The 11369-nt window shown below is 47.6% G+C and overlaps 1 protein-coding gene across 1 annotated transcript; it reads right to left on the reverse strand.

The window, feature by feature from the left end:
• Window positions 1–975: 975 nt before the first annotated feature.
• LOC101155122 (glycoprotein endo-alpha-1,2-mannosidase-like protein) lies at window positions 976–6549 on the reverse strand. The gene is made up of 4 exons (XM_004074099.4): window positions 5684–6549; window positions 4890–4999; window positions 3236–3312; window positions 976–2600 (listed from the first exon to the last, which is right to left on the reverse strand). The coding sequence occupies exons 1-4, from the start codon at window positions 6318–6320 to the stop codon at window positions 1964–1966; spliced, it is 1461 nt and encodes a 486-aa protein (XP_004074147.1). The 5' UTR covers window positions 6321–6549; the 3' UTR covers window positions 976–1963.
• Window positions 6550–11369: the final 4820 nt, after the last annotated feature.

The following is an 11369-nucleotide window of genomic DNA, read 5'->3' on the forward strand; positions in this document are numbered from 1 at the left end:
TTGAAAATGTTGGTTTGACACAGGAAAATCATGGAGCTTCTTTCAAAAGCATGGATTCACACAATCTCATAAAAACAGTGAGATGAGCTTTAAGGCAAGTTTGTACGTCAGATGGACCGCCGCTTCCAAGGAGGTGATGGAAAGAAGGAGGAACCATGGAAACATGTTGCCAGAGTGACCTGTATGCTCTGCCGGTCAAAATAAAATGATAAAGCCTCCCGAAAGAACAAAAATCCTGGAATCGCCCCTGTTCCTGCCTATATCAGGCAAGTCTGTAGGACCATCCCAGAGGGGGAGGAGCCTGAAGCTTTTTTCTTTTATGGTTCCTGCAGAGCAAACTGTTAGAAAAAAAATCCCACACAGGAATGTAAACAGACATACTATATATTCACTTAGAAAATTACAGCAAGAACAATCATGGAGTTAGACTTCCTTTTTGTGAGTATTGATGTCCACACATGTAAATACGTTTTGCATCTGCAAAGGAAAATTTTTAAGGGCTAAACAATTAAGTGCTTTTGGAAAACTGTACATGAAAGATTAACAGTTGTAAAATTGTTTTGCACACTTGCAAAAATGTTTTTCTATCTTCAGAAACATTTGTCGAATCTTCTTGTGTTATTTAAGAAACATAAGATCATGGGAAACCTTTGTCGCATTCATGTTTACAGTCAGACCTGATGTGCCTGAAGAGAACCAGATGTTAATGTGAAAAAATGAAGAAATTAAACAGGAAGATTTTTTTAAATGTATGCACCTGATTAAACTGACTGGTTTTCCCTTTTGTATTAGCTTATTTCCTAATTAATTTCTAAATTAATAATGTAGGTAATGTAGCTATAAATAATTTAAAAAAGAAAAAAATGTGAATATTGAATCTTGCCAGTGGTAAAGAATCTTTCGTTAGCTGGAAATATCAATGACGTTTCCTGCAAGACAGAAAATTTCAGTTATTGTGTCAGTGCCCCAAACTGATGTCTTTACCTGGATTGAATCAAAGTTTATTTCAATTTATAGAAAAAAACAGACAGAAAAGTTGGAAACATATACAAATTTAAAATAAATGAATTTAAAAAGAAGTGCTGAAAAACAAAGCAAGTGGCTGAGGATGAACTTTGAGGTTCTAAATGACAGAAAAGTCTCCCCAGTGTTTGCCCTGCTCACCGTTTCATCTCATTGTTCAGATCATCTTTACGGAGACTGATTTATACTTGGAGCAGAAAATCCAAAACTATTTGAAACACAGACAGCAAAAGCATGGTGTGGTCAGGATTATCCCAAACAAAATAAAAGAAATCTGTTAAACTTGCTTTGGTAGCTAAAAGTTCAAGAATTTCTCCTAGTTTTTAGCTACATAACACAAGAAACAAATGGAAAAACACTCATTTACATTAAATAGAGTAACATTTTGTAATCTAGTGAGAGGTGATACACCGACTGGCTGCTGACTGGAGAAATGTGTTGAGTATTTGATCTATTCAGATGAAATATTCCTGTCAAAAGTCAGAAAATGGGACTTAAGTTTATGTTTGTAAGCCCCACCCCTCCAAAGAAAACACTCTTGTGGGTGTTTATATGCTGTTATGAGGACATGTAAAAATGTCTGAAGACAGGAAAGGCTTTTTTTTCTACGTGAGCAAAACCAATGTATCGCTGTATGTGTGTTTACACAAAGACTAAACCGTATTACAAAATCACCAAATGATTCTCAAAGTTTTTAACAGATCCACAAATTTTGTTTGTAAAACATATCTACATGTGTGGAGATCATTTAACAACTGCAAAATAATTAAAAAGAATATTTCTCCATAGAGTGTCCTCATCATCAGGGGAAAATTAGAACCTGGAGAAACTGGACTTCTTCTAACCATCATAATGCAATCAGGAAAAGACGACTGGCTGCAGCGAAGTAGCTTTTGACCTATTGGTCACGGAAAGAAGAGGTTTTCTCAGAGACTGAGGCTCACATCAGCCACTTGTCCTTCTCTTTGTTGAAAGTCTCGGCCCACTGCCGGGTGAGCTGCAGGAAGTGGTCTGGCTGGTTCGGCTGGTAGTCCAGATACAAACGTGTGACTGTTTTCTTGGGCACGGCCCTTTCTATCTGCGTGCCTTCGTGCCATTGGTTGAAGGACGTGATGGTGACTATTTCTGGCCTGATGGACAGGGCGGCCTGCAAGGACGTCTCATAGTAACGCCCGTTGACCCGGTTTCGGGTGTTGTGGTTGTTCCACGGACGCACGGCGGTGTCGATGTAACCTGGACCCACACTAGGGATGAACAGTAGATTATTTGTGTCACAGAAGGCCTTGATGGCCTTCCAGTTCTGGTGGGAGGAGCCAAACGAGAAGCCGTTGGAAGCAAAGTAGGTGTACACGCCGTTGAAGCCGCTGGCCAAAATGTCATACTTGTGGCGCTCCTCGACAATGAGGGCGAGGAAAATCCCATCGTATGGCGTGCCTCTGATGCTCCTGGAGCCTTTAGCTGTGAGAAGCTCCGCCCAGGACTCCGACGGGGTCAGGTAGGAGTCGTAGATGTAAAAGAGCGGCAGGACTTCTCCTGTGCTGGTCCTGAATCTGTAAAAGGCAGCATGTTTTCCATACCTGTGAAAAAAAAAGCATTTAAAATGAGTCAAAATTATGATGCAGCCATGATTTATCTGCAGTGGTATTCAGCTGAATGCACCAATCAAATAAATCATGCCACATGAAAGACCTCTGCAGTCTGATAGCAACAGTTGCTAGGCACGGCTGAATTAACTCCATACGGCTGCAGCGCTTGTGGAGCCAAACTGGAGCACATGAAGTTTTCATGGACTATTTTATTTTGAAAATCACAGACGTTTTCTTCTCTCTATCCTAAACTTCCTGTCTGGTTGATTCTGTTATTTACATCAACTAATGCCATGAGCTTCTCCGGAGGACCAGGTGAAGTGTAAAGTGATGACGCTTCACGGCTGCTTTCACCTTTAGAACAGGAAGTCCACCAATCTTGTCAAAATAAAACATATCTGAACAGGATTGCTACTCACGATTTAAAGTTAGAGACAGATAACCTAAAAGTTTAGTAATTTTTATCTTTTACAGAATAAAAAATAAAATACATATCCGACTGATTTCTTTTATATTAAGATGTGACTGAAGAGAGGCTTGATGTGATGTTCCCAGAGGTTCATCCTCCTCATCAGGGTTTCAGGAGCTCCTGCTCTGAAACACCAGTGGTGAGGGAGACAGCTCACCTGTCGATGATGTATCTGATGTTGTCATGCATGCTCTGGTCCGTCCTTCCTTTGTACGGCTGAATGTGGAAGGCCACCTGTGCAGAGACGAGCAGATGGACTGACTGTGATCACTGCATGACTGTTAAAAAATAAACAAACAAAAAAATAAACAGGTGCTCTGTCTCCACATGATTGTTAGCCCGAAACATGATCTGATCAAAAATTGTGCATTTTTATAAAAAGAGAACAAATGTCAGAAACAAGCACGATGGTTTCTGGTTGTTGTGCTTCTCAAAGCTGGACTGTTCTCCGGCTGTGATGGACGCAGATAATGAGAAGATGGATGGCCGTCTGATGCTGTACAGATAGAAGCTCATCAGGCCACTGTCTCTTTAGGCACCAAGCTAACATTCCTTCACTGTGTGGCCCATATTTTCAGTCTGCAGAAGTTCAACTCACTAAAATCCATTTTCCGCTTAACATGGTAGCACAGCACCGACGCTTTTTCACGCAGACATGCTGTGAAGCAGAAAAGTCCTCCTGTTCAGATTTTTGTCAGCCTAAAACCTTCTGGTTCAGCTTTGCTCCTGCTTCCTGGATCAGACATTAAAGTCCAACTCCAATCATCTTCTGATCTATTGTAAAAGCGTCCCCCAGCGGTCCTTTTATTAAGATGATGCCATTTTTAGCTCAAATCAAAGACCTGTGTTCTTTATTAAAATTTCACCTCTTAGTTTTGGGTGGGTTAGCTGGCACAGAGCAACCCCACCCCCCTTTCCCCTCCCATGTTTTAGGGCATAGCGGAGCAGGGAGCTTGTGGCCCTCCCAGCGTATTTTCTATGTCACAAATACTGAAGGCTCTTTTTCAAACACCATTATTTGTCCGCTCTTGATTTACACAAAAGTCAATAAAAAATTCTCAGAAATGCCATTTTGAGCTTAATTTTCTTACAATATGTCCTCCATCATCAGAAAAATCCCATAAGAACATGTTAAAAAACCAAAAACATGATTTAATCAGAATTGATCTTTAAGCCTGCGAGGCACAGCTGGGTCTAAAACCGATAATTCACCTCCAACTCTGTTTGAGAATTCTCCACGTTGTTCTGCTGCTCTGATTCAAAGTTGTTTGCCTAAAGATTATGCAGTAAAGTCTTTTAGCGCGAGTCCCTAATCCCATGACCTATATTCACGGGTTTGAAGTGATGCTGGGATGTCAGAGACTTCAGCTCAGATCCTGTCAGCGGAGAGATTCAGTCTCACATCAACGGTGAGACACGCTGCTGCATAAACCCAACAGTCCTACGTCTCCGTTGAACACCGGAGTCGGATGCTCGGCTTACTCTGTTCAGATTGTCCTGAGCACCTCCAGCCTCCAACATGGCGTCTGAGGAAAGAAATCTGCGTGTCTAACCTTTAGAGGAGGAGCCTGCAGGCCTCAAAACCCAAGCTGCAGAAGATCATTTACCGGCTAAGGAACCACAATGCAATGCAGCTGCAAGGCAAAAACCTTGCGAGGAAAGGAGAAGTTCAGAACAGGCCTCTGGTAATAAATGCATTTGAGTTGAAAGGATGTGCACAATATCTTTTTTCCTCAGGGGGTATTGCATCGCCATCACGCGACGAACAAATCACTAGAAAGGAAAAACATAGCGGTTTTCTCACCAGTTACCTTGATGCTGTGTCTGTGGGCGGCGTCCATGACAGCGGGAACCAGGTCCTCGGTGGGCTCACCGTGGTCGTCAGCCACCCCGGGAGGATACCATGACAACACCACTACGCCTGCAGGGAGGAGGGAGGGGGAGTGTAATAAAGAGAACATTTAAAAAAGGATTGATTTCCAATTAGACCATTTATTTCAGAATGTAGTGACCATTGACTTCTGGACACACAGCTTCCCGTAAATTGTTCAGTTTTTCCACTCTTGTGACGTCACAAAACCAGGACAGCAAAAAAGAAATCTCTATTTTTGTCTCCACCAAGCTCCACGTGACTTGACGGACCTCAAACCTGGAAGCTCAAAGCGGTGACACCAAGTTTTTGTCAGAAATCAACTTGAAGATCGCATTTTTACAGTTTAACAATCTATTCTATTGTTATCTGTTATTTTTGCAGACCTCCTGATCTGGCTGAGCATACCAACTGGTGACGTAGTTGTGACTGCTTCTGAGGACATTATTCACACCTGTCACACTACATCCCTATTTCAAATACATTGAATCTAAGATGACCCTTGACCCCAGCAGTGAAAGAGCTGCTCAGATGAGGAGAAGCATCGCTGTTCTGAGGAAAACTTTTTTTTCTTTTTCTTCTGCTGTTGCCAGGTAACCAGATAATGGAGCACCAGGCAGAGTTAGAGAGGTTTGGACCATCAGAGCCCTTTTTGGGTTGCTGAACGGACCGCATCCATGGAGATGCTGCAGAGCTGAAACTCTTCCTGAACGTCCAGGAGGAACATCTCTGTACCTGCTGCAGCCGCTTCTATCTGGGACATGTGGGACTCCAGCACCTTCTGGTCCCTGGAGCTGTAGGGTCCCAGTTCAGGGTAAAAACTGGAGGCAACGTCCTCTGGGGGGGTGTGCTTTCCTTGAGCGTGGCTGGCTGCGATCTTCGGGTCCCAGTGCGGGACCATCACATGGTCCCAGTGGATGTACTTGTTGTCCACGCTGGGAGAACCGTACCACAGGTAGTAGAAGATGTGCACGTCGTAGAAAATGCTGTAGTCGCGGTCGGATTTGCTGAAAACCACCTTCGTGTCACTGCCGCCCTCGTGGAAGTGGCCCGGCGACACCCCCACGTCCCCCGCCTCCTGCCGCCTCCTCTCGGACCTCTCCCCGATGGAGTCCAGGCCGGGAGCCAAGTCCGAGAAGCCGTCGCTGGGCTTCAGCGTCCTGAGCCCCATCATGGTCCCGAAGATGAAGAGCGTGAAGAGGAAGAGGGCGACCAGAGCCTTCCTGCGCAGCCGCGTCATGGTCGCTGTCTGCGGTGCTGCTGCTGCTCCAGGGAGGCGGGCAGCGGGGGGACGCTGCTTCCCCTCACAGCCGCCTGCGACCCCCCAGTGTGGCCCTCCAACACGAGCTGGCGTGGAGCAGGAGCTCCGCATGCAGGAGCGCTGCCGCCGGACCGCCGCTTATGTGGCCTCCAGCGCGGCCACCGCGCGCTCCTCCGGGACGGACATCGGTCAGGGATTTGCCTCCAAAACAGCCTCGATCCTGCTGCGCCTGCGCAGAAGGTGCATCCGTTTGTCTGAGAAAACGTCGTTTTTTTCCCTCTCTCCTGAGAGGAGGCTCAGCGGAAGAAGAAGAAGAAGAAGGCGGAGCTTCAAGTCGCCGTCATCATCACACCACTCTCTGTCTGATAACTTCATCTTTCCTATCAAAGTATATTCAGTTTTATTTCTTGATTTGCCTGAAGGTTGTAATCTTTTTTTTGGGAGAAAATTGCGCCTGTTATAAAATATTGGAGGAAACAAGGGCGACGTCTAGTGGAACAAATGAAACAGTACTGTGGGCCTCAAAAATAAAAACAAAACAAATTTTAATTATTTAAATTTTGCAATGTTAAGATCATGGATAGAAAGAAAAACAATAGCAGGGTAATTTGTATACTTTCAAATTTAAATATTTCTTTAAATTATATAAATTATTCAATATTAAAAAACAAACAAATGCTTTAATTTGTTTCATTTCTGGTTTTACGTTAAAAAATGTCCATATTTTTATCTGTACAATTCGTCTATTTTTCTGTTTGAACGTTTTTCATGTTTCTGTTTGTTGTAATCAGAAAGACAACAGTTTTCATTTGACCCGGAGCTGTCCATGGTGCTGAAGGAGTCTTTTATTTGACGTAAATATACCTTTTTCTTATACAAACAAACCAAAAATTGGAACAGTTAAATTAAGATGTTTACCTTGTTGAACTTTCTCTAATTTTCTCAATTGGGCTATTTTTGAATTTAAACACCGGCTAAATCTGTGGAAAAACGATGTGCTTTTGCAGAATGAACATGTGTTCATTTTGAGAATCACCTGGCTTCCCTTTAACTAAAAAAGGATTCAAAATCAAACAAAGGATTCTTGATGGGATTTTTCATCTGAACTGTATGAGTCATGAATTTAGCACATTTGTTTGTGTGTTTTCTTGTGTGTGCATGTGTTTTGTTGTATAGTGTTCTGCTTTTGATCAGTCTTTGGCTTTTTTCAGACTCTCTACAGATTCCCCAGGATTCAGTTTTCATCAGAAAAACAACAGAACAAGCAAACAAACAACAACAAAAACCCAAAGATCCAACCTTGTTTTTCTTTATGTATTGATTTACTGTTTTTGTGTGCAAGCCTCAGAATATGTGTTCATCCAGCACGTTTTTGTTACGGGGGAGAAGGGAAGTACCCAGGCGCAGAGAGGAGAGGAGGCAGGAGGATGCAGGGAATGGGGGTTTAATAACAAAAACTACAAGAAAACCAAAACCACTGCTTCAGCAGGCTAGAATACTCGAAATACATTACACTTGAAACTGGGGAACAATACAATTACAAACTATGGACCAGCACAGGACGAAGGGAATGACAAGACTTAAATACATACAGACAAACGAGACACAGGTGAACACAATCAGGCAGGATGGGGAACCAAAGTAAAACTCACAACAAAAAAAAACAGGAAACCCTACAAAAACAGGAAGTGAACTGAAAACATCACAGAACAAAAAAGAAACAAACCAAAAGGGCAAAGAAACAGAAACCGTAACATAACCCCCCCCTCAAGGAACCGCAACGAGGTTCCTCCTAGAGTCCAGGAGGAGGGGGCCCAAAAGGCCAATCAAAAGGCCAACAGCAGTCCAGCGAGGCGGGTCCGGAGGACGGCCCGGAGACCGCTCTGCCCGGCGAGGCAGTTCCGGAGGACGGCCGGGAGGCCGCTCTGTCCGTCCAGGCGGGTCTGGAGGGCGGCCGGGAGGCCGCGCCGTCCGGCCTTGATTGTCCGACCAGCAAACGGCTGGCAGCTCGAGCCCAAGGTCCGCGGCAGGCGGCTCGGGCTCAGGGTCCGCGGCAGGCGGCCCGGGGTCCGCGGCAGGCGGCCCGGGGTCCGCGGCAAGCGGCTCGGGGTCCGCGGCAAGCGGCTCGGGCTCGGGGTCCGCGGCGGGCGGCTCGGGTTCGGGGTCCGCGGCGGGCGGCTCGGGTTCGGGGTCCGCGGCGGGCGGCTCGGGTTCGGGGTCCGCGGCGGGCGGCTCGGGTTCGGGGTCCGCGGCGGGCGGCTCGGGTTCGGGGTCCGCGGCGGGCGGCTCGGGCCAGACGTCCGGTGCGGGGGGCTCGGGCCAGATGTCCGGTGCGGGGGGCTCGGGCCAGACGTCCGGTGCGGGGGGCTCGGGCCAGACGTCCGGTGCGGGGGGCTCGGGCCAGACGTCCGGTGCGGGGGGCTCGGGCCAGACGTCCGGTGCGGGGGGCTCGGGCCAGACGTCCGGTTCCCTCCGGTCTGCCATCCCCCTGTCCAGGGCCCTCCTGGGAGCAGGAACGGGTCGTGGTGGTTCTGGCACCCTCCTCGGAGCCGGAACGGGTCGTGGTGGGTCCGGCACCCTCCTCGGAGCCGGAACGGGTCGTGGTGGGTCCGGCACCCTCCTCGGAGCAGGAACTGGAGGAGTTGCGTCCAGCAACCTCCTCGGAGTCAGAACGGGTCGAGGTGCATCCAGCAACCTCCTCGGAGCCGGAACGGGTCGAGGTGCGTCCGGGACCCTCCTAGGAGTCGAAACTGGAGGAGTTGCGTCCAGCAACCTCCTCGGAGCCGGAACGGGACGTGGTGCGTCCGGGACCCTCCTGGGAGCAGGGACGGGAGGAGATGCGTCCGACAACCTCCTTGGAGCCGGAACGGGTCGTGGTGCGTCCGGCTCCCTCCTGGACGCAGGACCGGGTTGGGACGCCTCCAGTTCCACCTCCGGAACCAAGACGGGTCGCGGTGGTTCCGGCACCGCCCTCGGAGCCGGAACGGGTCGTGGTGGGTCAGGCACCGTCCTTGGAGCCGGAACGGGTTGGGGTGCATCAGGCGCCCTCCTGGACACAGGACCGGGTTGGGGAGCTTCCAGGTCCACCTCCGGAACCACGACGGGACGCCGAGAAGGGCGGCGGCGACGACGGCGGCCCCCCTCTTACAGCCAGTCGACTCCCGTTGAAGTAGGAGGCGGGGAGCTGAAAACACTCCGAGGTCCACTGGGTCGCGGCCCCCTCCTCCAGAAACAAGTCATCCCAGAGCCATAGGTCCTGGTCCAGGGGGTCCAGGAAGGACCTATGCCGGAAAACGTCCTGCTCCATCCAGGAAACAGGGGAGGACTCAGAATGGGGGCGGCGGTGACGACGACGACCCCCTCTTACGGCCAGGCGACTCCCCTTAAAGTCCTTGTAGACCTGGGAAGACCCAGGGGTCCACCAGAGACAGGTCCCCTCTGCTGGGTACTGGTATGGCTGGTCCATAATGTTACGGGGGAGAAGGGAAGTACCCAGGCGCAGAGAGGAGAGGAGGCAGGAGGATGCAGGGAATGGGGGTTTAATAACAAAAACTACAAGAAAACCAAAACCAATGCTTCAGCAGGCTAGAATACTTGAAATACATTACACTTGAAACTGGGGAACAATACAATTACAAACTATGGACCAGCACAGGACGAAGGGAATGACAAGACTTAAATACATACAGACAAACGAGACACAGGTGAACACAATCAGGCAGGATGGGGAACCAAAGTAAAACTCACAACAAAAAAAAACAGGAAACCCTACAAACTAAAACAGGAAGTGAACTGAAAACATCACAGAACAAAAAGGAAACAAACCACAAGGGCAAAGAAACAGAAACCGTAACAGTTTTACCAGACTTCTAATGGTCTTAACATTTTTCTGCTGGAAGAAGAGGCCTGATGTAGGAAAGGAGGGGTCAGAGGTCATTGCTGCAAAAGCCACAATGAGACAGGCTGTGCAGGTCAAGTAAATGGAGGGGTAAAAGGTTTTGATTTTGGAGTAACTACCTCTGACCCTGTTGATCAATACATTACCGTGATCTGTAGGAGCCACCATCCGGCCTCAGTCACTCGAGTGGATAGTAAATTTGGGAGCTGGTCTGTAAAACAAAACTGCAAGAAAAAAAATGAACACAGAAAACTGAAACAGATTTTGAAGAACAAACTATATGAATAATAATCATATAGGACCTAAAGGCCTAGAAACCATTTAGCAAAGTTCTAGCTCCTTTGAGCCACTGAGATATGCGACGCCAGATTTGACTGACGCGCCAAGTGGGCTGTCGTTTCCCTGTATGACGAAGAAAATAAGTCTTTCACTCTGAGCAACTTTGCAATTAATTTGTTTCTTTTTTTATTTACATTACTGAATGGATTTGACTTTAGACATACCGGATCGGTCGAGGCCCGGGTTAACAACGACCGCCACCGATGCTGTTAACCTACAGGGTGTCGGTGGAAATTTGACTACTGTTGGTCGAAGAAAGAGGGGAGGCAGAAGGGCCCGTGGCCAGAGAGAGAAGGGAAAAGGCAGGAACATAGGTTTGAGAATAGGGACTTTTAACGTTGGCACAATGACAGGGAAAGGCAGAGAGCTGGCAGACATGATGGAGAGAAGGAAGGTAGATGTACTGTGTGTGCAGGAGACAAGGTGGAAGGGCAGCAAGGCACGTAGTATTGGAGGAGGATACAAACTGTTCTATCATGGTGTTGATAGGAAGAGAAACGGGGTAGGTGTGATTCTGAAGGGGGAGTTTGTAAACAGTGTTCTAGAAGTGAAAAGAGTCTCAGACAGGATGATGAGCCTAAAGTTAGAAATTGAAGGGGTGATGGTGAATGTAGTCAGTGGGTATGCGCCACAGGTTGGCTGTGAGTTAGAAGTGAAGGAGAGATTCTGGAGTGAGTTGGATGAGGTCATAGAGAGTTTTCCCAGAGGAGAGAGAGTTGTTATTGGAGCAGACTTTAATGGGCATGTTGGTGAGGGCAATAGAGGTGATGAGGAGGTGATGGGCAGGTTTGGTGTGAAGGAAAGGAATCTGGAGGGACAGATGGCGGTGGACTTTGCGAAGAGGATGGAAATGGCTGTAGTCAACACTTACTTCCAGAAGAGAGAGGAACATAGAGTGACATACAGAAGTGGAGGTAGGAGTA

This window comes from Oryzias latipes, chromosome 11, assembly GCF_002234675.1.
Source record: "Oryzias latipes chromosome 11, ASM223467v1".
NCBI lineage: Eukaryota > Metazoa > Chordata > Actinopteri > Beloniformes > Adrianichthyidae > Oryzias > Oryzias latipes.

Coding starts and splice junctions, on each gene's coding strand:
- LOC101155122 (XM_004074099.4), bottom strand. CDS start 6,320: ATGCGGAGCTCCTGCTCCACGCCAGCTCGTGTTGGAGGGCCACACTGG. Junction 3,313..4,889: donor CCCACAGACACAGCATCAAG/GTAACTGGTGAG, acceptor GTCTCTGCACAG/GTGGCCTTCCACATTCAGCC. Junction 2,601..3,235: donor ATCAGATACATCATCGACAG/GTGAGCTGTCTC, acceptor TTTTTTTCACAG/GTATGGAAAACATGCTGCCT.